The sequence below is a fragment of the Canis lupus genome, chromosome 32 (assembly GCF_003254725.2).
Source record: "Canis lupus dingo isolate Sandy chromosome 32, ASM325472v2, whole genome shotgun sequence".
NCBI lineage: Eukaryota > Metazoa > Chordata > Mammalia > Carnivora > Canidae > Canis > Canis lupus.
In genome coordinates, this window is record NC_064274.1 from 20,660,417 (window position 1) to 20,686,276 (window position 25,860).

At 32.0% G+C, this 25,860-nt stretch overlaps 1 protein-coding gene across 15 annotated transcripts in view; it reads left to right on the plus strand.

Annotated features, from left to right (window-relative positions):
* The window catches only part of RAP1GDS1 (Rap1 GTPase-GDP dissociation stimulator 1), a 159,020-nt gene that overhangs the window by 95,272 nt on the left and 37,888 nt on the right, over positions 1-25,860 (plus strand). For 12 of the 15 annotated variants that reach the window (XR_003126911.3, XR_003126906.3, XR_003126905.3 and 9 more), the window contains 2 exons: positions 5,646-5,792; positions 18,891-19,019. Coding sequence is in view for 9 of the 15 variants with exons in the window: in XM_025423784.3 (XP_025279569.1) it covers positions 5,646-5,792; positions 18,891-19,019 (276 nt within the window). In the remaining 6 variants the exon portion in view is untranslated. The remainder of the gene's footprint in view (positions 1-5,645; positions 5,793-18,890; positions 19,020-25,860) is intronic. The other 3 variants (XM_025423836.3, XM_035709492.2, XM_035709494.2) reach the window with 1 other exon arrangement.

Genomic DNA, 25,860 nt, shown 5'->3' on the forward strand with positions numbered 1-25,860 from the left:
TCATGGAAACCTTATTATAGTTACTTTATAAGTCATTACTTCAGTGATGTTACAGTTTTTCTAATATTAAAAACTTTGACTTTACCTTATTGAAATTCTTAAGTTAACATTTCAAATTTTAGGTAAAAAAGAAACCAGATTCCCACTCTCAATAACCAGGACTAGTCCTAGGATATCATTATTAAATGTTCTTTGCATTCAGCTCCTCTGTGACCTTAGCTATGGCATGTCTACAGCTTTCTTTACTTGAAGAGTAAAAGTTTTACCTTATATTCAAAATAAATCCCTATTTTCTTACCCTTACTTAGCTATAAGGAGCTTAAATTACAACAGGGGATACTAAAAGTGTTTGGAAAACGACACATATGCTCTTAGATCTAATAGCAGAGAGGGTGAAAAACTGAGGAAGATTGTGTTTGTTGTCTTCTGTTTTCTCTGTGGAGCAGGAAGTATGGTTTCTGTTAAGAATGCACATGTTGAGAAAGAGAGGGGCTTTAGAAAGTTGTGACTGGATGGGTCCTCAAGGGTGATGTGACAGGGACATGTGAAAAGATGTTCACAGTTTGAGACTTTGTCCAATGCTTATGAGGCTTATAATTGTCAAAGTTTAAGAAAATATTGTGTAATTTGTTCATTTTTTGTGATGTTTCTAAATATTGTTATTAAAAGCACATTCTCTAGGAGTTTTAGAAATGTTTCACCCTCAAAATGGATCTTAATGAATGGATTAGTGACTATAAATTTTGATACAAGTGTGAAACTTGTGTTATTTTACTGTGCCTCTTCAAGCTTTAAACCAATTTTATGTGGCATAGATTTTATCTATCAACTGCTCTCTGTTTAGTGTGGCTTTTGAACAGCTGTTGTAGTATATAGGTTAGTCTTAATATTTGGTACTCTAAAAAGATTTTTTTTTTAACCAAAGATACCAAAGAACTTTTCAGAAATCTCCAAAACTAGATTCTCAGTCAATACTAGACAGTGCTGTTGTCTTAATGAAATAACGGGCAAAAGTATTTCATTATATCTTTTTTTGTGTTTTTAATGAGGAAAGGTTGATTTAGAATTCAGATTTCCCAAGTTTTAATCCAGAATGCTGATATTTAATCATCATGATGTCTTTAAGCAAAGCCTGAGTTGAAAAAAGGGAAAAAGAAATAAGGTCTATAATTTATCTTCTTAATTCATTTACCATAATATTATCTCTAAAGTACATTTACAATATAAGTCATTTGTTTTTATCTGCTCCATGCCTTAGTTTTCATTTTTGCTGTCAGTAACCTTAAGAAGCCTTTATAGCTTTATGTTCTGTTCCCACTTTTAATTATACCAAACACTCTAGCACTTACTGTAGTGTGTGTGCAGCCTATGATCAGCCAGCATTGTTAATTAACACTTGCAGATCATTATATGCAGAACACTTTTATAGAAAACAGAGAGGGAGGTGGTGCACAAATCCATGACCCTTCAGAATGTTAAAGATGAACTCTTTACGCTACAATTTCTTTGAAAACATAAAAAATGATTTAACAGTATCTCCATACATACATACTTTTCTTGTGTTTCTCAATATTGATTTGTAACAAAATTTAGATATGAGTTGATTTGTTGATCAGCTCTTACTGTTTCTCTCATGTCATCATTTTCTGAGGTGTGCATCATAGTCATCACCACAGTAACCATTCCTGATATCAAAAAGGATTATTTCTTCTGGTAGGAAGTAAGTTTGAGCAGATGGTTGCATAAGGGACCAAGATCTGTTGTTATACAAATAATTAGAGGATGGGAGGAAACTAATATCAATAAGGTATGTAGGATAATTTTTAAAATAGATTTTTAAATTTGTATTTCATACAGAGAATTTCTGAGAAGAAATATGAAAAAGGTAATATTTAAATTACAAAAGTGGAAGCAGCATGAAAATCATAGACTTTTAAATTATGAAAAAATAATAATAATTTTAGGGCACCTGGGTGGCTCAGTGGTTGAGTGTCTGCCTTTGGCTCAGGTCAGAATCCCAGGGTCCTGGGATCAAGTCCTACATCAGGCTCCCAGCTAGGAGCCTCCTTCTCCCTCTGCCTATATTTCTGCCTCTCTCTCTGTGTGTCTCTCATGAATAAATAAATAGAATCTTTAAAACAATTTTAGATAACATTTGCTATTGCAGATTATAGGCTTCTTTTACATCCAGCACCATGCTGCCTCCTCAATTTTTCTCCTTAGTCTTTTCAAAGATTTGATCCTTCTACTCTTTTGGAAATCTGGTGATGATAGAAATCTAAAGACAACATATTTGCTGATGTTATTATAAGGCTTTTCCATAAAGCATGAATATAAGAAAGTTCCAGAATTGTACCTATCTAGTCATATTATTATTACATAGGCTTAAATGGCACTTTCTACTAACTACTTATCAGTCTTTCCATTTTTTTGTTTCAAATTCTAACAGTTATGGATTTCAGCATTTATCTGCTTCTTTCTCTCCTTTCCTCCTTGAACTGTTATGGGTTTTGTTGTTTGTTTGTTTTTTTTTTTCATGTACATGCTGTATACATGATACTAAATTTATTGCCTTATTAAATGTACAAAAAGGTGGATGGTCAACAAAGATCAGCTTTTTTATATTCTGGAATAGGTTCAGCCTTACCTATCAGATTGCCTAAACTTTAAAAATCATATAATACCCCAGACACCTGGGTGGTTCAGCGGTTGAGTGTCTGCCTTCGGCTCAGGGCATGATCCTGGGATCCAGGATCAAGTCCCACATCGGGCTCTTTTTGGGAAGCCTGCTTCTCCCTCTGCTTGTATCTCTGCCTCTCTCTCTCTGTGTCTCTCATGAATAAATAAATAAAATCTTTAAAAAAATCATATAATACCCAAGTAGAAATGGAGGGGTGATACAGTTGGAATGCATATGCTCCTGGAGGGAATATACACTCGCATTAGGAACCTGTTTGTCATTACGGAGAAAGTAAAAGGTACATAAATCAGTGAACCAACAGTATCATCTATTCTTTATAAAGAATAGCCCAAACCTAGGAACAGCCCAGGTAACACTCATCAAAAGAATAGGCAAATAATTGTGATGTATTCATTTGATGAGTATTATACAACAGGAAGCATATAATAGAATGAATTTCACAAACAACGTTCAGTATAAGAAGATAGGCACAAAGGAATAAATATAACATGATTCCATTCAAATACAGTTCAAAAACAAACAAGGCTATAAACTATTCTATAACCATCCTGGGTGTCTACTATGTACTGGGCATTTGTTGCCCACAACAGAGAAAGAGCCTATGGGGAAACACACAAATAAATCTGAAATGAGAATATATATATTTTAATGATTGTATTTAGTGGTTTAGTTTTATTCAGTATATATTCAATATGTATATTGAATATATATTTATAGTGAAATTAGAATATATATGTACTATAACACCTCACAATGATTGTATTTAGTGGTTTAGTTTTAGGTTCCTTCCTCAGCCATACTATATAACTTGTACCTGATATTAGAATAACAGCTTGGTAACCTTTTTGGTAACATTTTTTTCTCATTTGTGATACATAATAACCATGACATACAAGTTTTATTGCTTCCTGCTTTTGGCTACTGAAGAGTAATGGAAGTATACTATTTCTAGATTTATAGCTCTGCTCTTACCTACAGTGAAGAAATACCATAATTGTGCTGGAAGCTTCCTTCATATGACAAGTCATCATTAAAGAATGTAGCAGGGCCTAAAGAATTGATGGGCTGCACTTTCACTGGTGGCTGGATACCTCATAATTATGGAAAATTAAGATATAAATTATATTTGTAGAAGTGACAATGCTTCACAAGTCAGGAGTTATTTATTATGAGAAGATTTAAGAGTCAGCCTACATTTCAGGGATATGAAATTTTAGGATAAGGGACCTTTTATAAATTGTTTTTAAGTGAACCATAATAATACACATTTTAATATTGTAACATAAAGCTATAGAGCTACCTATGTTGTGGGAGAACAATTTATATGGACTTGTACAATGATAGATAATCAAATATGTATTGTAAATGATTTGTAAGATGCCCTTAAATATATACTCTTTCACTGGTTTTGGTAGAGTAATAGAATACAGCATTGTCATTTATTGCTTTGCATCTTTAGATTCTTTAAAATATATTAATAAAGTTATCTTTAACCTTATTTACCTGGATGACTTGACAGAAAAGGGTGGGGGCAGGTGTTGTGAAGGAAAGAACTGCATAAATATTCCTATAGTGAGGGTTAATATTTTTTTCATCTTAGAGATCTATTTTCAAAGTTATCAAACAAGTATTTGTGAGGACCTGCTATATAAGGGGTGTGTGTGTGTGTGTGTGTGTGTGTACATACAATAAGAACTAATATATATTGTTTCATTGTCTAATATGATTCAGCAACAATTATAAAGCTATGACCTTAGTTTCAGATCTCTTATTAGAAAAATGAAAATCTTTCATTTACTAACTTCATAGCTGTAATTTCCTTGTGAGCCATTTCTTTTACTGATTCTTTATACTATGTTTCTGTAGTTGCACTGTCTAGTATAGTGGCCACTAGCCAGATTTGGTTATTAAACAATTGTGAAATATGGCTATTCTGGATTAACATGTAACTGTAAGTGTAAAGTACACTGAGATTTCAAATATTTATCACAAAAGAAAAGACAATTTAAAATATTTCATTAATAAGTTGTATATCGACTGCCTGTTGGGATGATGTTTTATTGGATTTAATAAAATAGATTATTAAAATTAATTTTTACTTATTTTTATGTTTTTCATGTGGCTACTAGTAAATTTAAATCACGTATGTGGCTCATACTTATGGCTCTCATATTTCTTTTATATGAGGAAAGTCAAATTTAGAAAGACAGATACTCCTTCTTTCATCTCTTTTCATTCCTATATTCAGGGGTTAGAAAGTAGTCTAAAGCTCTTTACATATTCCAAGAGTTAATTGACATCTGTTCTATGTAATGTATTAATGTACATAACAGAAGGTATGTCGGACCATAATTTTGATCACTCTTTGTAACGTTGGTGTGTTCTAGAATGGAAGGAATAAGGAAAAATGAAAAACAAAATAGCAAGAATTGAGAAAAGGAACATGCTTATGGACTATAGAAATGCCATTAAAAAGACCCTTATTGTGATCTAGAATGACTCTGTGAGTCAGATTTTTTTTTCATAATAACTAACTTTAAAAAACACTGATTGACATATTTAGTTGTTTCCAAGCTGAGAAAATTTCTATAAAATATTAGTTCTTGTTTTTTTCTCTTATGCAGAATTGTCATTTATGAAAGAGGAGGTGAAAATTTTCACATGTGATAGTCATACATTCCTAGAACACAGAGAAGTTCTTTAAGCTACTATAGATGCCAGTGAGAATAATCTTTTTTCTCTGAAAAAGTGATTGTCTCTTTTCCCCATCCCACAGCCATTTCCATGATTACTTGTTTTGTTTTGTTTTTCCAAAAAGACATATTTAATGCCCTGCCTAGGTTTATTTTCTACTTAAGGAATAACATTGTTGTTTTATATTTGAAATTGTAAGGTGGTACATTTCTTTTTTCTTTTATTTTTAATTTAACTCTTTGTTTTACAGATGAGGGCAGAAGTGCAGTTGACCAAGCAGGTGGTGCACAGATTGTAGTTGACCATTTAAGGTCACTGTGCAGTATAACAGATCCCGCCAATGAGAAGCTCTTGACTGTCTTTTGTGGCATGCTGATGAACTATAGCAATGAGAATGGTAAACAAAATTGAAAACTTGCTTTATCTCTGGGGGAAAATTAAAAATCATCATTATTATAGTACAGACCAAAAATATTTAGAAAAATTATAAATATTTCATAAGTGGCATATAAAATTAATAATTAGCCAACATTAAATACAGTGTTTCAAAAATATAAAATGTTCTAATTTATTAAATGGGACAAGTTTTTGAAGGGTTACTCATGTTAATTAATACCAAAAACAAAAACAACATAATGATATGGTTTAATATTTCTCACTATGAACATTTTAGAAATAAAAAGTATTAAAATATCTTCATGCTTATTACTTTATATTAATACCTATATTAAAGCTATAGGTGTAGCTTTAAAACATAAACACTATATAAGTAAAATCATTTTATCTATATATTAGATTTACTTATCAGAATAGAAAAAATCTTTTAATAAAATCTGGCATTAGAAAAATAAAATTCAGAGTAATTGCAGTTTCTGATTTTAGAAATTTAATAAATACTTGCCATCAGAAGTTTCTTTTCTCTGTAAAACCTTCTTAGAACGTAGCAACAAATGACATGTTAAAATTTTCAGATAACCTATATGGTTGTTAATTAAATGAACATAAAAACAGTGATGTGAAGTTTCACTATACTTTTAAATGGCACAAAAAATGTATCATCTTATATGAGTTATGGCATGAATCAAACACTCAAAAATTCTGATAGGTTTCTAGACTGTAACTCACATAAGGTCATTCTGTGGTTTGTTTTATAATGGCATCTTAAGCTGTAGTCTTTGACAGAGACACTTTATTTGCATATTGAACATGTAATAATATTCTTTCTTGTGTTCTAGAAACACATAGACCTTTAGGCGTATCTTTCATTTTTTGCTTTTGGTAGTCATAAATCCAAAAAAAATATTCTGAAAAATTAAAAATAAAGAAGATAAACATTAATGATAGTGGGTACTGACATTTGGCCTTGGTGTTAGTGACAACCACAAATGGTGAGGACTGTAGCCTTTGTCCCATTGAATGGGGAGAGCCACTACTCTCCTCTAGTTTATAGTTTCTATTTGACAGTTTGGCCAAATACTGCCATATCTTTTCATTTGGAGATGGTGTGGGGGGAAGGGGCAAATCTAGTTTTTCATATGATATCGGATTTTTAAATGTTGGATTACATGTGCTTTCTTTTGGCACCGTACAGGCTAAGCTAAACTTAGAATGTGTCTTCAGGTCATATCCTGTGTAGAGGATATGAGTATTAAACCTCTGAATTAGCATTTCTAAAAATAATAATAAATATTTTTTATTTGTCAAATGGTCAGCCTATTAAACTCGAGCTAGTAACAAATGGTAGTCTTTCTAGGGTCAACTACCACTTTTTTTTTTTTTTTTTTTTTTTGCCTTGTGGTGGAACCATTTTTGAAGAGAAAATGAACAGGAGAAACAGAAATGAAACAGTCTGCATAATCTACAAAATGAATAGCTAGTTCCTAAATAATTGAAATTTAACCATAATACATATCTGAATTGCATTAAGAAATCATTGGCAAGTTGTTCATGTTCATGCTGCATCAGCTTCATTTGGGACATCTTGGACACCCCATCTTCATTGGGTGTTCATTTGGAACACCTGAGAAAGTGGGACGGGTGCTAAGTGGGAGAATGGTTTAGAAAGATAAATGAAAGAAACTAGCCATGAAGTTATTATGGCAGCTTTGGGTACAAAAGAATTAGTCTTGTTATGGATTTAAATTCATTGTATTTTGAGGAAACCATTGTTCAAAAATCTGAACAAAAGCATATCAAATGACCAAATGGTCTTTAAAAATATCACTAATTCTAATCCAAAGGAGACTGCAGTTTCCTTTGAGTCCCTATAGTAGGATATCACAATGTGTAGACGTGTATTGAGAAGGAAATTATTAACAAAATGCAGTCTGCAATTGAATTGCATAATATATTTCTTTCTTGAAGAGAAGACTTCTTTCCCTGGAGTGCAAGTATTCCCCCAAAATAACTTAGATAATTCAGAAACCTTGATGAACTTTTCTCAGAACATTATTGGAACAGAAGTGTTTTTGTTCCATTATTCCAAAACCTGCGATTTGATGAAGGTTTCAAAACTTATTAGATAAAATAGAAGTAAAGTTATCTTTAGTATTTTAAACAAACAGATGCCAAACATATTAACTGTCTTCTTTTGTCTGCTTGCATTTACATTTGTTTGTCATGGGGATCATAGTTTGTGAAGTGATTCTTTTTCTCCATAATACTCTTTAACTTAAATTATATTCTTTTTCATTTTGTTTAATTATTGCATATTTGTTATTCTGTTGATTACTTACTCTTTTCTTTAAAATGTGTGTTTAAAGACTTGTCTACTTAAATACTATTTATTTTTGCTAACTTCAGATCATTTGATATTGGTTGTGTACCCCTAAATGAGTCACTGAGGAAAAAAAAAAATAGAGCTTTGTGAAATTCAGGAAGCAGTTTTTATTAGCACTGGAAAATGAAGTTCCTTTTTTACATGTTTTTACTATTGAGTTTCACTACATAAGCCACTAGTACTAACTGAGTAGAATAGTTGAGTGATAAATTATTACTCTACCAGAAAAATTAACTGTGTTCTTAGCCCCAGTAACTTAAGCCTTATTCATTGGGAATTATTACTTTAGCTTTACAGATAATTTTTTTAAAATATAAAGATAAGGAAGTGCTGAAAATGGTCACAAAGATCCATCAACATAGTTTCTTTGATAATATTTTCAGACTGTTTATTAGTCCTAAAAGTAAATTGACACCAAACTGAGACTTAAGATATCTTGATTCCTGTCCATCTGGGAGACAACTAACTGTGAGCATATCCATTTTTTAAATCCATTAAATAGGGAATAAAAAAAATTTCCTAACCAGATTATATATTGTGAAAATACGTATGTGGTAAAGGCATTTTTGAACCTTTTGATACTCAACGTTCTTGAATTTTAAAAATTTTGAACCAGCTCAGGACTGTACAGTTTTAAACTATGAGCTAGCTGGATATATTCTTTTGTTTTCTTGTTGGTGAGACAATTAAAATTTTTTATGGCCAGACTGGCAGTATGTAATATCTGAATAGAGAAAGTTATAATTGCTTAGCTAGAAAAGTTGTATCTGTAATATTATACAAGTAAAATCATGTTCAAAGAGAATAAGGCAAAACTTTTTTTTTTCAGTAAAAATCATTTAAAATTTATTCTTTTCGGAAAAATTATACCTGTTTTTTATATGGCAGAAAAGCACTCCAATTCTGTGGCTCTCCAAAATCACCTGAGTGATGGTTGTGGTTAGAGCAAAGCTTGTTGACAATTGGATATTCAGGGTGAGGAAATACGCTGAACTTCCTATATTGTCTTCATCTAGCTATTATCCTATCAATAAGAAACTGAGACCTATTATTATAGATACTTTTATCTCATTAGTTTCTTGGGTATCTTTTTTTCTAGCTTTGGTTACCCAATGTCAAAACATTCCAGTGAAGACTAAAAACTTCATTCAGATCTATTTTCAAACATAACACCATTTTAGCCTGTAGCAGAAGTTTGGAAAATATTTCTTGACTTCTGTATTTACTATTGTCTAAAATTTTTTTATTAACAAAATTATACTTAGAAGAAAAGTGGGCTTTTGGAATGTATTTAATTACTTTAGAAACATTATAAACTCTTGCCCACTATATTAATTGATATTCCCTATTCATGTTCATGGTAGTAGCAGAAAGTGGTGATGAAAACATCCTGATAATAGTGCCAAAAATTTTCTGTAGGTGATCCACAGACTTAAAAAATCTGCACATGTATACTTAAAAGTTGACTGCACCTTGAATGGAAACAAACCAGTAATCTAAAGCAAAGCACCAGAGTTATTTAACACCTTGTTTAGGTAGTCACTATTTTTATTATCTTACATGTAATATGTAATAACCATGATGACCATAATAAATATCTCTTGGAAAACTCTGTAATTGAGAACTTAATTTTTTCCCTAATATGCATATGCTAGAAACATAAAATACAGGGAAAAGCCTGTTACAATTCTTAAGAAAATTATCAGTGGCAAGCATTAAAGCTAGGACTAGTTGTTTCTTTTACATAAACTATGCCATAAGAGAGAGAAGTAGAAGAAATAAACATGTATCATGAAAGGAAAAGTCAGTTTCCTTTAAAATAATTAATGTAATGTACATAATTTATGACTGGCTTCTTCACGTAACCTATGTTATATATGTGATATATGTATATATATGATATCAGTTTGAGGAATATGGCATATATTGGATATATAGGATATCAGTTTGAGAATATGATATATGTGTATATATATCATAAAGATATATAAAGATATATATTTAAGTGTGTATATATATGATTTTTCAAATAGAGCTGATTTTTCTCTAATATCTTAATAACTCCCTGTTATAGAAAGATTAATTTCTATTTTTTTTTGCGGCTCCTAATGTCTTTCTGGTATACTTTTATGATAATTCTCACATTTATTTGCTGCATAGACTCATGATATGGTTGAAGGGAGGTCGTCTGTGTGGTTTAGGAAATGCAACTGAAATGTATGAGTATGTTATTGGAGTCTAACAACTGAATTTAAGTATTCAGCCCAGTACATAAATTCAGTTGTTTAAAACAGGCCTGTAAAGTATTTTCGCTCTAAGTTAAAGATTATTTAGTATGTAATTAATTTTAGCTCTTACCTTCATTTCAATCAATAACATCAATTTCACAATTTTAACCATACTATTTATCCTAGTGACTTCAGTCCAGTAATTTGGCTTACTTGACTTTTCTTCATACTTAAAATAGGAAGAATAGAAATTAATAAGGAATAATCCTGATTAAAAAGCACTTTGGCCTGAGTTACTTGTTTATTTTTATGTCTTGGTATTACTTGGTAAGTAATACAAATAATTTTGGTAAGAAAGAATACTTCCTAGATATTAGATGTTTAGAAAATGATTTGCCTTGCATAAGTGAGAAACTATTTCCACAACTTATTTACTATGGGTACAACTAATTAATAGTTATATATAATTCCTAAATACTAAAAAAAAAAAATTTGCCTAATTTTGAAGTAAAAAAATAAAACTATAAAATTTTATCTTTGTAATTTATTGTCTTTTTCCTCATAATTATATTAATTTTACAGTATACCATTTCAGTGTATTTTCTGTTCATTTTTTTTTTCTGTTTATAAAGCTCTGGGAGATGTGCTTTTAAGTTTGCATCTTTTGAAGCCCAGTTTGTCAAATTCAAGTAGTCTAGTGTGTTAAACAAATTGTGTTAAAAGGCTTCTATTATGCAGTTGAGTTTTAAAAATACATTGTGTAATTCTTTATTTACTGTTTTCTCTCTGAAAAAAATTCTGAATTTTTACTGTGTGTCCAGCAGAGCATTTGAAATTACTCAACCAGATTGCACTCAAAGTTCTGCTACAAATGTCATTTTAAGCAATTGTTTCACTGAACAATCAAGCAGTTAGTAGTTCTGTCTCTCCTGCTAATTGGTCTATTAAATTTGACCTATTAGACTAGCTTAGCTTTTCATCATAATTTTCTAATCAATTACTATAATCTGTTACTTAATGGATAAGCTAAGAACTTGGTTTTTAGTAGAAGTGTACAAAATGCACATTTGATTTAATTCCACACGGTCAAGTAGTGGCATTAATATTTAGCTTTGACCATATTGGAATGCAAGAATCTGAATATTTTAATTCTAAAAATCTGAAGAATTTTTTATCACAAAAAAAGAAATACTTGTTATAGTGTTTTCATTAGTGATTTAAAGTTTGGCATTATTTTACAGAAATAATACTTTCTTGGCGTTTTCAGCTTCCTAGATTGTCCTATAATTATAATGGTGCATTTAGCATTGTGATGCTAAAAAGATAACAAATTTTAACTGAGGGCAGTTGAGTAACTAAATATGTTTGGGATTCCTCATTCTCTTAATATATTTTTTCTTTCTTCACTTTGTGTCTGGATTGAAGATGATTAATCATAGATGTTATTTAGTATTATTCACAAGATTTTCCTCATAGTAAAAATTCGAGGTGACAGAGTTGGCTTTCTGGTTTTAACTCATCCTCACAAGATAGAAAGAATTCCCAATTTGGACTTCTTTTTGAAGAATTCATGGTCTGACTGAAAACTAAGTAACTAAACATTAAAAACAGCTCCTAACATTTATTTTATGTTGTAAATTCTAAAGAGAATAGATAATCTGATTTCTAGTATTCTGCTTTGATTTAATTTTTACATTTGTATAGTTTTCACCATCATTAGTTATTGCCACATTTTAAATATTGCAATATAAACATACATTTACATTTCAGCTGACAGAATTTCAGTATATGAAGCACGTAGGGAGATTTTCTCTATACATGGAATGCTTTCCTCTATTTAAAGATGAATATTTATTTATTTATTTATTTATTTATTTATAAGATTTTATTTATTTATTCATGAGAGACACAGAGAGAGAGAGAGGCAGAGACACAGGCAGAGGGAGAAGCAGGCCCCATGCTGGGAGCCCAACGTGGGACTTGATCCCAGGAACCTGGGATCACGCCCTGAGCCTAAGGCAGATGCTCAACTGCTGAACCACCCAAGGGTCCCTAAAGATGAATGTTTAGATAGTAACAGTAAACTGAAAGGTCAAGCCTTGTTTTTGTTACTTATGTTACTACACCAGTTGAAATGTCATGGTATCAGGCACATGATTATTGACTATGTACAGGATTGTAGGTGCCAGAAATGACATGGAAGTATTTGGTGTTTAGTCTCCCAAGAGCTAAGGCTAAAGCCAGAGATGAATAATGGATCTTGGCCACATATCAGTCCATCTTTAAAGTGGACTACTTAAAATAGCCATTTGGAGAGAAATTCAAGGCAGAGAAGTATTATATGTAAAATCATTTGTATAAAAATTAGTAATCCTATTTTGTAACTACAAGTAAAATTCAATAAAGACCAAACTGAAAAATAAATAAATAAATAAATAAATAAATAAATAAATAAATACCAAACTGCCTATGTTTTATTAAACAAAAATATTTTAAGTAAATACTGTTGGAAAAATTGGAGATTTGTAAGAAATCAGAAATTTTTTGGTTATGTAGATGTGTGTTGCAAAAAAGTTCTGTGTAATTTTAAAATGGAAAAGCTTAATAATTTAATATTTTAAGCCAGTGAATCCTGTAAACAAAGAATTCTTGTTTTTAAACATATATGTTTGTAAGATATACATGTTGTGATGTAAATTAACCTGGCCTTCAGCTTAATTTGCTGTACAAAAATTTAGACTTGAATTTATATCTATTACGGATATGGACTTTCTCTCAGCAATGCAATTTGAGAGCAGAGACAAGATATATTTCTCCCACTAAGAGCTGCTTAAGCAACAGCTGGCAGTAGTCCTCTTAAAAGAAAACAAAGTTTTAATCTTTAAAGGACCAGTTACTTCTGACATGAAAGCCTAGAATTTCCTTTAATCAGAATAGACATATCTGCAGAAATTTCCTTTGCAGCAGTATTCATTATAACAAGAGTTGATCTGTAGTAGTAATTTAACCTGAAGTGAGCCCAGGAGAAAAGAAATACCTACTAGCTTAAGACATAATCACTCTAGGTGTCTTTGAATTGAGAAGAGTATATGGGTAGGTCTCTTAAGAATAATAAAACATTTTTCCTTTCTCTTGTGATTTTGCTTTGGGGTTTTGTTCTTCTGTTGTTTTACATTATACTTGTAATTTTGTCATTACATCTAGAACTTTTACAAAAGGGAGATTTTGCTGTTGTAGAGACTTTTATTTTCAGAACTAGAAAAAAAAATGTTTGAATTCTTTTCTATTTTTTATTTAACTGTTAGAAAGCAAGAATTGTGTAAATATATTGTCTTAAACCTCCAGTATTCTCAGTGGTAATGAATCTTGATTCTCTCTCTTTTTTTTGTTCATTGAAATTATTGTCTGTCATTGAAATGTATCACCTGGGGCTTAAATTATAGGGATAATCTAGGTAGAGAACATGTAAGGTATGGTTTGTTTAAAGAGGCCTTTTAAAATAATTGATTTGAAGTTAATTTTAAACACATGTAAATATTTTTACTTTTATATTCTCAATAGTAGGTTTAGAATAAAAGTTCTCCACTTTCCTGACCAATCAACAAAAATATTAAGTAATAAGTATTTGGAAACTGTACCTACACATGTGTATGCATAGAGTTTTTAACCACAAATCACCCTCTTAGTAGCAGTAAAGTCCATTTACTTTTCACTATTTAATTCACTAAAACTTGTTTACATTTCTGTTTACTGTTTTACATCATTTTAAATTTTTGGAAGTATATATATGCCATTTGTCCAGGGCAATATTCTTTAGTCTCTATTATGCCCAAATAGTTTTTATTCAATTTGTATTATAATTCTTCATCAAGATTGATATTTGCTTGTGTTTGTTGTTTCAACTGTATATGATTCACTTAATTGTAGATTTTTTTTATTCAAGCCTGTAAATAGGAGTATTATACTGTCTATACTATGAATAGTATACATACCATATACACATATTAATGTAGAGACTATATATTTTGAATTGTGTATTTTTTATTTACTCATAGTTTCATCAGTAAGTCCTATTTACTGATAAGGTTAATAATCTTATTGTCTCTAAGGGCCTTTTCTTATGAATAAGGTAAACATTTATTGCAGTCTTCTTAAGAAACTTATTCTTTATAGTAATTGATCAACATAACTTCTTCAGTTGAGTTTCTGGGATTCTTTTCTGGACCTATAATCTATCTATACCAATGTTTTAAACATTAAACTTAAAACTCAGGGGGAAAAAGGTTCTTCAACTTAAGATCTTCTCTCCAGATCTCCATTCTTTGGAGTTTCCATGAGTGTGACCTGAAGAACTTGGAACCATTGAAATTCAAATGTAGGTAGGTAAGTGTTCACACCAGCGCATGCGTTGATTGCCTTATATCTCTTTGTATATGCATCTGTATTGCACCCCCTCAGTGCCTTTCTTCCTCTTCCTCCCCATAGATCATGTAGGGCCTGTGTCATCTTGGTATTTTGTAATTCTGTATTTTGGTCAGTATTTGTCTGTGATGTGTGTCAGGAGCAATCTTTAAAAGTCTTCAGACATTTATGACATTGTGCTGTCTAAAGACTGTCTTTCACACATAAGTGTTTGCTGTGTATGAGCCTGGGTTGCATTTTGTGAATTGTGTTTGTTGAGTTCTGATAAACATTCCCCTGGAGTTGCTGGTATTCATTGAAGGATGCAAAAATTCTCAGTCTTGCACCGTTTCACTTTTTCAATTTTAGGGAGTGTGAACTATTTCTGGTTCTAAGAATATCTTCCAGTTAATATTCTTATTTAAAAATCATATTCTTGATACCATTCATAATAACATGAGTATCACCTACTGTCCTTTGAAGTTCGTTCACAAGCTTTCTTTGGGCAATAAGAAAATGATTAAACTTAATAATTTACTTCTAGCAATAAGAATTAATACCAACTTATTCCACACAAAGAGGAGGATCCCTACTTAACCCCACCTGTCAAAAAAAAAAAAAAAACTACTGATAACATACCAAGCTGTAACTGAAATAGGCAAACAGGCCCAATAATGGAATATTCCCCTAGGCTTAAATAGAGTTTCTACCCAAATAAGCAAAATAAAATGTTCAGGTGCTTAATGTAATTTTGCTCAAAATACCTGAACACCAAAATTTAGGGTTCCTACCATGCTTTTAATTTTTATTTCTTTTCCTGTTACCTCATCTGCCATCTGCCAAGCACATCATTGAATTTCAAAATCTCTATTCCATGTTCTGTTTTGTTTTGTTTGCCATCTCGTATAAAAGTTAGGTAATCCTTTGGCAGTGGTTCTTAAACTTTTGGTCTCAGGACTCTTTTAGACTTAAAAATTGCTGAAGACTCTCTAAAATTTTTGCTTATAAATATGAGCTATAAAAAATATGGGCTGTATCTATCAGTATTTTGCACATTAGAAATTAGAGACAATATTAAAAATTATTTGATATTGCATTTTAAAATAATAACTCACATTACCACATATCTTTATGAAAAATAACTTTTCAAAATTAAAAATATTGCTCGGGTGCCTGATTGGTTCAGTCTGTAGAGCATGTGACTCTTGATTCTCAGGGTCTTGAGTTCAAGCCCCACGTTGGGTGTGGAACCTACTTAAAAAAATATTGCAAAATTTAAAAAAATTACTGAGAATAGCATTTATTTTACTGTGAATGTGTGATAGGGAGGAATATGTTGATCACCAGCACAGTATGGTGCCGCTGACTGGGTTCATAATAAAGCCCCAGCAGCTTTACCCACCACTGTTTTTGCACCATTGTGTAAATGACAGTACACTGAAAAAGGCATATAAAATCTTGGTATTTTTATGAAAGTAATTTTTATTTTTGTGATCCTCTGAAAGGGTTTTGGGGACCCCATTTTGAGAACCATTTGTTCTAGGATGCCTGCTTATCTTGAAATGAAAATTTGTATCAGTCTGTTTGAGTGAAGTTTTTTCCTTATCTGGGCCTTCATTATCCATAGAGAATGACTTGCCTGCAATTGGTATGAACAGACCTTAGAGTTATTTGAGTATAATTTTTGTTTTAGTTAGCCTCATAGAAATGAATATAAAAGAAAGCACTCAGGTGATCAAAAATGAGTATGTCCATTGGATGACTATATAATTTTTCTCTACTTGTGTGTGGTTTGTGTGTTGTATGTGAGTATACAATTAATTTGGCTCCTGGGTATCTTTAAAACATATTTTCCCGAAGCAAAGTGATTTTCATGAATTAGGGTGATTTACACCAGATGCCACTGAGCTATACTTCTTTCTCTCCTGATCTACCACAATTTCAAATATTACATGCTTCAATTTTTATGTGAAAGATTTTATGAAACTATGCAACATTTCCTAATTTTTTTGTCCCTCATTTCCCTTGAACCAAAATTCATGATACCTTAAAAGCAGTCCAGGAAAGTGGTAGAGATATCTGCCAAGTTAGGAGAATATGAAGAACATCATCTTCTAAATGGTATTCTCCTATTATCTCCTTCATAAAATTTGCTATTTATCTGATGTCCCTGGACTGTTGGATTTTTATAGTTTGTACCAACAGTACTGAGGGGGTGTGTGATGCTTACGTATATGCAGACATATAGTGGAGTTTGACTCACACTCAATGCATGCGCTAGTGCTCACGCTTACATACCTGAAATTTAATGATTCAACAGCTCTGCAATATTTGAAGAGGTAGTCAAAATGAGTAAATAAAGTTAAAAATACTGCTAAAGAATAAAGATCTGCAAAGGTGATCCAGTAATAAGGAATATACTGGTAAGTAATTAAAATAATTTCTGACTTGGAAAGCTTATTGGTGCATGATCGTTACAAATACTATAACCATAATACAAGTATTCTGCCGATATAACACATAACACTATTCCTTATAACATAAGTAATTTGCTTATGAAATAATATAAATACTGTGAATCATTCAATTGCTGAATTGTATAGTAAGAAAAAATAAAATTTAACATTAAAAGCATAAGAACAAATCATTTAGTTGAATATATTCTTTTATTTCTGTCTCCTTTTAGAAAGGTTTCATAATTCCATTGCAGAATTTGAAGTTGTAGACTATTTGAATGCTAAACATAAACTTCCTTTTTCTCAGGCCTGTTTTCTTGTTTTGGTAATAGGCCCCCCCACAACTGAACCAAATAGTATGCATAATTATCCACAGATCAGTTTTCAGGGTGATAAGCCTCTGTTGGCTAGCCCTTCATACTTTACTCTAGAAGCAGGCAAAATTGACTACAAAAACTGCCAGGCATATAATCAACTGGAATGTGAGGCAGCTCAATGTGCCTTCTTGCTCTTATCTGATAATCACCCAACTACCTCCTTATCTATTGGTTAAGAACTAGAAAGAGTGATGAAAGGATTAGTAGGTAAACTGTCAAGGTATGCAGTGCTCTAAGGAAAATGTGTTTGTAATAAACCTGACTTTTATCTTTAGATTTCCAATAGGTAACTTAAAAAAGAATTTGGAGAAAATTATTAGCTTGAAAATGGCATATAATTTTTAAAAGAAACAATTTTAAAAGCATTCCTGTTTTTTTGAATGAAACAGTTAATAGTAATAGTGTTTTGCATTGGCATGTGAGTGTTTATATCTTAGCTTATTCTAGGCAGTATTTTTGATTTTCACTTGGTTTGTTTACCTTCAGCTTTGCTACAGGTATTCTATCATAATTGTTCATGAAGAACCATTGTGGATATCCAAGGCCTGTTACTTTAAAACTGATTAGTTTCTTAGAAAATGAAGGCAAGCAATGATGACAAAGCATATTGACCTCATTGTCTTTACCTCTCAAGCCAAATTTTCCTCTTTATTAAGATGCTTGTTGCTATTATTAAAACTTTGAAAAGAAAAATACTTTAACATATATTTTCCTTGTAGAAAACTCCTTTCCTTCCTAGCAGTCATCGAAGAATACTCTGCTGCAAATAATCAAAATGATTTTTGTGTATTATATACTTTTTTCATTCCTTTTTATGAAACAGCTGCTTTTAAGGGATTCTAAGATACTGTCTTCTCTTGGTCTTTATTAAATTTGTTTTTCTGTGCTTTTCATATACTCTGCTTTCCTATAATACAAATATTACTTTGACCTTTTCACTTAATGACCAGTGATAATATTTAATTATAGATTTTTATATCCTACTCTACAAAGGTATAAGGTCCTGTTATTTTTTTTAATTTATGTTTTGACTCTATTGTTTTCATTTCTAAATATCTTTTAATCATTGAAAAGATTCAAAATTCAACTCTTGTAAACTAATGTTTTAAGATTTTTCAGACAACTGTATGGATGGACTTAATCTTGTTTTACTGTAATTGAAATAGTATTGAGTTTGCAATAGGAAGAATAAGAGATGCTTTATTCTTACTAATGTCCATTTGGTACATAAACATCTTTGTTTGTTTTTTACAGATTCCCTTCAAGCTCAGCTTATCAATATGGGTGTTATACCTACCTTAGTGAAATTACTGGGCATCCATTGCCAAAATGCAGCTCTTACAGAAATGTGTCTTGTTGCATTTGGTAACTTAGCAGAACTTGGTAAGTCCTAGTCATGAACCGCAAATATAAATAACTTATTAATGTGCTTACAATAAATTTTCCTTTAGGTGTTAACAACCTGGAGAACCATCTAGATTATTATTTTTTTAAGCATCGTAGATACTCTTTTCATTTTTTAAAAAGTAGGTCCAATTATATGTTAAGATTGATTTGTTTATAATTGGAGCTGCTTTGCTTCCCTCATTGTTTTATTTTTCAAGGTTTAAAGTTTCCTCTTGTATATTATTTAATAGAGTTGAATATTTAAAATGATCTCCATTTAACTTTGGTATTCTTACAGAGAGATGGTCTTGATATCAAGTATTATATTTTCAGGACAAAAATAAAGGATTGTTAATTCATTACATTTTATATAAATTATCAGGTAAAAACCTATAAGACTAAGGTTTTTTCCCCCTCTTTTTACAAAAATCCCTAAAAATAGTAGAGGACCTTTTCATAAGAATTTATTTGTAGCAGCATTAGAAAATACTATGAGAAATCCTTGAAAATCAGAAGGCATGGATGCCTGGGTGGCTCAGCGGTTTAGTGCCTGCCTTTGGCCAGGGGTGTGATCCTGAAGTCCTGAGATCAAGTCCCACATCAGGCTCCCTGCATGGAGTCTGCTTCTCCCTCTGCCTATGTCTCTGCCCCTCTCTCTCTCTGTGTGTCTCTCATGAATAAATAAATAAAATCTTAAAAAAAAAAAAAAGAAAGAAAAAATCAGAAGGCAGACAGAAACAGACCAATATTGGAAACACAGCCCACTCATACCAGAGAAGAGGACTAATGACTCCAGCACCCCTGTCTCTTGTCTCTGTTTTATTTTTCTCTGTATCATTAATAGTATTCTCTCTTCTTTCTGACCTACCTTCCCATGATTTTTTAATATAAAGTTACAACTCCTGGTCTGAATCTACCCCACAACCATGTTCATTATAAATTTTGTATTATGGGGACAGTGAAACCAAGTGACAGTCATAACTAAATAGCCAAAACAAACAAATTATTTATAAAGTGGATATAATTAACAGAATTAAACAGAAGCACCAAAACTCTAGCCTTGGATTTTTGAGAGCTCACATTCTTATATACTGCACATTAAAATCTTGATCTAAGTACTTTCTTTTGCTTCGACTTTAAATGTTTCAAATTTAAAGGAATAGAGATTATTTCTAAGAGCTAATTTTTAAAAGTTTTTTTTTAAGAACAATAACATTTAGATTGAATTTCTTTTCATGAGACAGGAACTTTTTTTTGTTAAAAAAAAGTTCCTATAGTTGATGCACACTGCATAGTTGATGCACACTGTTAAAAGTCATTCTTACTCTCTGGGGTCATCTGTTGGTATTTATGAACGTCTTTGTCTTCTATCCTCCTCTACTTTTCCTTTTTTTTTTCATACTATCTTATTATTTCCAACATTCATGTAAGACCTAGAAAGAAAGAACATATATTCATTGTCTTACAATGTTACATTGTTTGGCAAGATACTGTTTTCCATTATTAAAATGGATTGTAGGAATTTGTGTTTGGTATACTTTGTAGAAATAAAACAGAAATCACATTGTAATTCCTGATGTCATAATCTCAATAACAGATACATAAACACCATTTAATGTGAGTTTCTTATGTTAAAGCATCAGGATTTGTTTGGGAGAGTGCATAGACCACTTCAATTCAGCCTCCTCTCCCTAGTCTGTATTTAAAGATGGATATACACCCAGTTAGTCCAATTTCATAGTCTGTTTCCAGCTGTTACTGCCTTTACCCCAGTTGGAGGATGATAGGATAAAAGAGAAATAATTCCTTTACATACTAAGACTTCTAGAGTTTATATCATAAGTCTGTTATGTCCATGGAATAGATAGCTTATACATCAATACTGAAATTGAACATGTATGCCTCAGAATACTTTCCCTCTTTTCATTGTGGGCTTTATTGCCTACAAGTTAAGAAATCCACCTAGCATTATTATTATTGACATAGGTAAATATCAAGTTCCTGTCACATATTGACATAGGTAAATATCAAGTTCCTGTCACAAACTTTTTAGTCAAAGTTTTTTAATAAAAATGTTAGACATTTTTGTAGTTTTGCTCACAAAAGATCTAGCTTAAAGACAAAACATAAAATAATTTAAGTGCAATGTATTACCGAATTGGGAATAAAGAAGGAAAATGCAGCTTTGCCTTTTTCTCTTGGAGTCTTAGTTTATGTGTACACATAATTTTTCTATATTCATAATTATAGTATGAATATAATTTTAAAGGTTGCATTCTTATCTAACATTATAGATTACGCAGAATGGCATTTTTTCCTTTTCAATTGGCTCCAAAATCTTTTTTTTTTTTTAAGATTTTATTTATTCATGAGAGACACACAGAGAGAGAGAGAGAGAGAAGGGGCAGAGACACAGGCAGAGGGAGAAGCAGGTTCCATGCAGGGAGCCCAACGCAGGACTCGATCTCAAGTCTTCAGGATCACACCTCGGGCTGAAGGCGGTGCTAAACCACTGAGCCACCGGGGTTGCCCTCCAAAATCTTTTATAAAGAAAATTTTCTGCTTAAAATATTAGGATTTTGGGGTAGAGATTTTAGAATAAAAACTTGCATTTAATTTCACTTCTTTCTGGAACCTAAAACTACAGTAAAGGGATTTTTTTATTTTTATTTATTTATCTATTTATTTTATTATATCCAAAATATTTATTGGGATAGTTTCTCACTCATCTTGATTCAGGATGCTTTTAGTGCTGCTTGCATTTGAAGGAGCATTGCTCTTCCTCCTGTAGGCTGGCAGAGGACAGTGGAGCAGCCAACACACAAAACTACCCTTTGTGCATGGCTAAGACTGGTGATTTTGTAACAACCTGGGCACTTCGCATCCATGGAGTAGGAGTTGAGGGTCTACACCAGGCACTTGTGCTTCCTCTTCTTTTCTGGGGCTGGTGGAAGAGGTCCTTCATAAGGGGCATATTCTCGTGGAGAGGGCATTACTGCTAGAAAGCCCTTTTCCACAGTTGATAGTAACTGTCCCTTCCACTTAAAGCAAAAGATTGTATGTATTCTCTAGAAATACTAAAAATAGAAAATTTGTAGTCTGGAGACATCAGTCTAAGATGAAGTAACAGATACCAGAGTACCATTCCAAAAATAGTTTAAGAGAAAATAGATACCCTGATGCTGAGAACTCCAATGTTATTGTCCCATTTGTCCTGTAGAATGTAAAGATACTTAAACAAAAAGATCATCTGGGGGCACCTGAGTGGCTCAGTGGTTGACCATCTGCATTTGGCTCAGGTTCTGATCCCAGGGTCCTGGGATTGAGCCCCGCATCGGGCTCCTTGCTCAGCCAGGAGCCTGCTTCTCCCTCTTCCTGCTGCTCTCCCTACTTGTGCTCTCTCTCCCTGTGTCAAATAAATAGATAAAATAAAAATTTTTTTAAAGGCCATCTGAAAACCCTTACAGATAATCTTGTAGTTAACAAGACCACTCATACTTACAGCTCCTAATCAGTTATTAAATCCCATTTTTTTCAGTTTATTTTTTTCATCATGATGAGTATGCTCTTTAATTTTCCTCCCCTATTTGTCCCATCCACCTCCCCTCTGGTAACCATCAGCTTGTTCTCTATAGTTAAGAGTCTGTTTCTTGGTTTGTCTCTCTTTTCTTTTTTTCCTTTGCTTATTTGTTTTGGTTCTTAAATTCCACATATGAGTATTTGTCTTTTTCTGACTCACTTCACTTAGTATAATACTCTCTAGTTCCATCTGTGTCGTTGTAAATGGCAAGATTTTATTCTCTTTCATGGCTAATATTCTATTGTAAATATATACCACTTCTTTATCCATTTATCTATTGATGGACACTTGGGCTGCTTCCATAGTTCAGCTGTTGTAAATAAGGCTGCAGTAAATATAGAGGTGAATGTATTTTTTTGAATGAATATTTTTATATTTGGGGAGTAAATACCCAGTAATTCAGATTACTGAATTTTAGGGTAGTTTTAGGTTTAATTTTTGAGGAAACTCCATACTGTTTTTCACAATGGCTGTACCAATTTGCATCCTTACAAATAGTGCAGGAGGGTTCCCCTTTCTCCACATCCTCATCAACATTTGTTGTTTCTTGTGTTTTTTATTTTAGCCTTTCTAATTAGGTGTAAGGCAATCTTCTTGTAGTTTTGATTTGCATTTCCCTAATGGTGAGTAATGTTGAGCATCTTTTCATATGTCTGTTGGTCATCTGTATTTCTTTTTTGGAGAAATATGTGTTTGTGTTTTCTGCTCATTTTTAATTGGATTATGTTTTTTGACTATTAAGTTGTACCAGTTCATTATATATTTTGGATGCTATCTTTTAGTTTTGTTGATTGTTTCTTTTGCTGTGCAGAAGCTTTTTATTTTGATGCAGTACCAATAGTTTACTTTTACTTTTATGTCTCTTGCCTCAGGAGACATTATTTAGCAAAATGTTGCTACAGCCAATGTCAGAGAGATTACTACTTGTGCTCTCTTCTAGGGTTTTTGTGGTTTCAGGTCTCACGTTTAGGTCTTTAATCAATTTTGAGTTTATTTTTGTGTATGGTGCAAGAAAGTGGTCCAGTTTCATTCTTTTGCATGTGGATATCCAGTTTTCCCAACATCATTTGTTGAAGAGACTGTCGTTTTCCTATTAGATATTCTTTGTCCTCTTGAAGATTTATTGACCATATAATCATGGTTTTTTTCTGGGTTTTCTGTTCTATTCCATTGATCTATGTGTCTGTTTTTATGCTAGTACTATACTGTTTTAATTACTGCTTTGCAATGTAACTTGAAGTATGAGATTTTGATACCTCCAGTTGTTTTTGATACAACTATAAATGGGATTATTTTCTTATTTTCATTTTCTCCTGCCTCATTATTGGTGTATAGTAATGCAACAGATTTCTGTACATTGATTCTGTATCCTGCTACTTTACTGAATTCATTTATCACTCTAGTAGTTTTTTGGTGGAGTCTTTAGGGTTGTCTGTGTATAATATCATGTCATCTGTAAATACTGAGAATTTACTTCTTACCAATTTGGATGCCTTTTATCTCTTTATGTTGCCGAATTGCTGTGGCTAGGACTTCCAGTACTATGTTGAATAAAAATCTTGAGATTGGTATCCTTGACTGGTTCCTGAAATTAGGGAAAAAGCTCTCAATTTTTCATCATTGAGGATGATGTTGGCTTGGGTGTTTCATATAAAGCCTTTATTATGTTGAGATATGTTCCCTCTAGAACTACTTTGTTGAGGGTTTTTATAATGAATGGATGTTTTATTTTGTCAAATGCTTTTTCTGCTTCTATTAAAATGATCATATGGTGTTTATCCTTTCTTTTATTGATGTGACATGTCACATCGATTGTTTTGTAAATATTGAACTACATTTATATCCTGGAATAACCCACTTGATTGTAGTGTATGATTTTTTTAATGCATTGTTGGATTCAGTTTGCTTATATTTTGTTGAGAATTTTTGCACCTATATTTATGAGAGAGATTGACCTATAGTTCTCTTTCGTTGTAGTATCTTTATCTGGTTTTGGTATCAGGGTAATACTGACCTCCTACAATGAATTTGAAAGATTTCCTTCCTCTTGTATTTCTTGGAATAGTTTGAGAAGAGTGGGTATTAACTTTTCTTTAAGTCTTTGATAGAAATCACCTGTGAAACCATCTGGTCCTGGACTTTTATTTTTTGCGAGTTTCTTGATTACTGATTCAGGTCCATTGCTGGTAATTGGTCTGTTCAAATTTTCAATTTCTTCTTGCTTAGGTTTGGTAGGTTATATATTTCTGGGAATGTATCTATTTCTTCTAAGTTGTCCAATTTGTTGGAATTTGAGCTCTCTCTTTTTTTTAATGAGTATTGCTAGAGGTTTATCAATTTTGTTGTTCTTTTCAAAGAACTACTTTCTGATTTGATTGGTCTCTTCTACTGGTTTTTTTTTTTTTTTTTTGGTTTTTATATCATTTGTTTCTGTTTTAATCTTTATTACTTTCTTCATTTTGTTGAGTTTGGCTTTTGTTTGTTCTTTTTCTAGCTCCTTTAGGTGTAAAATGAGGTTGTTTATTTGAGATTTTTCTTGCTTCTTGAGGTAGGCCTATGTTGCTGTAAACTTCCCTCTTAGAACCACGGTTTGCTGCATCCCAAAGATTTTGAACCATTGTATTTTCATTTTCATTTTTTTCATTTAATTTTTAATTTCTTCTTTGATTTTTCATAGACCCATTCATTATTTAGTAGCATGTTATTTTTTGATATCCATGTATTTGTGCTCTTTCCAGATTTCTTATTGTGGTTGATTTTTAATTTCATAGGATTGTGGTCAGTAAAGACGCATGATGAGGCACCTGGGTGGCTCAGTCAGTTAAGCATCTGCCTTCAGCCCAAGTCATGATCTTGGTGTCCTGGGATTGAGTCCCATGTCAGACTCCCTGTTCAGCAGGTAGTCTGCTGCTCCTTCTCCCTCTCTCCCTACCCCTGCTCATACCTTCTCTCTCTCAAATAAATAAGATCTTAAAAAAAAAAAAAAGAAAGAAAAGGTGTAAGATGTGACTTTATTTTTTGTTGTTGTTGTTGTTTTGTTTTGTTTTAATTTACTGAGACTTGTTTTGTGGCCTAATATGTGTGTATTCTGGAAAATGTTCCATGTTCATTTGAATGTATATTCTGCTGTTTTAGGATGGAATGTTCCAAATTTGTCTGTTAAATCCCTGTGGTCCAATATGTCATTCAAAATCACTATTTCCTTATTGATTTTCTGTTTGGGTGATCTATCCCTTAAGGTAAGTGGGGTATCTAAGT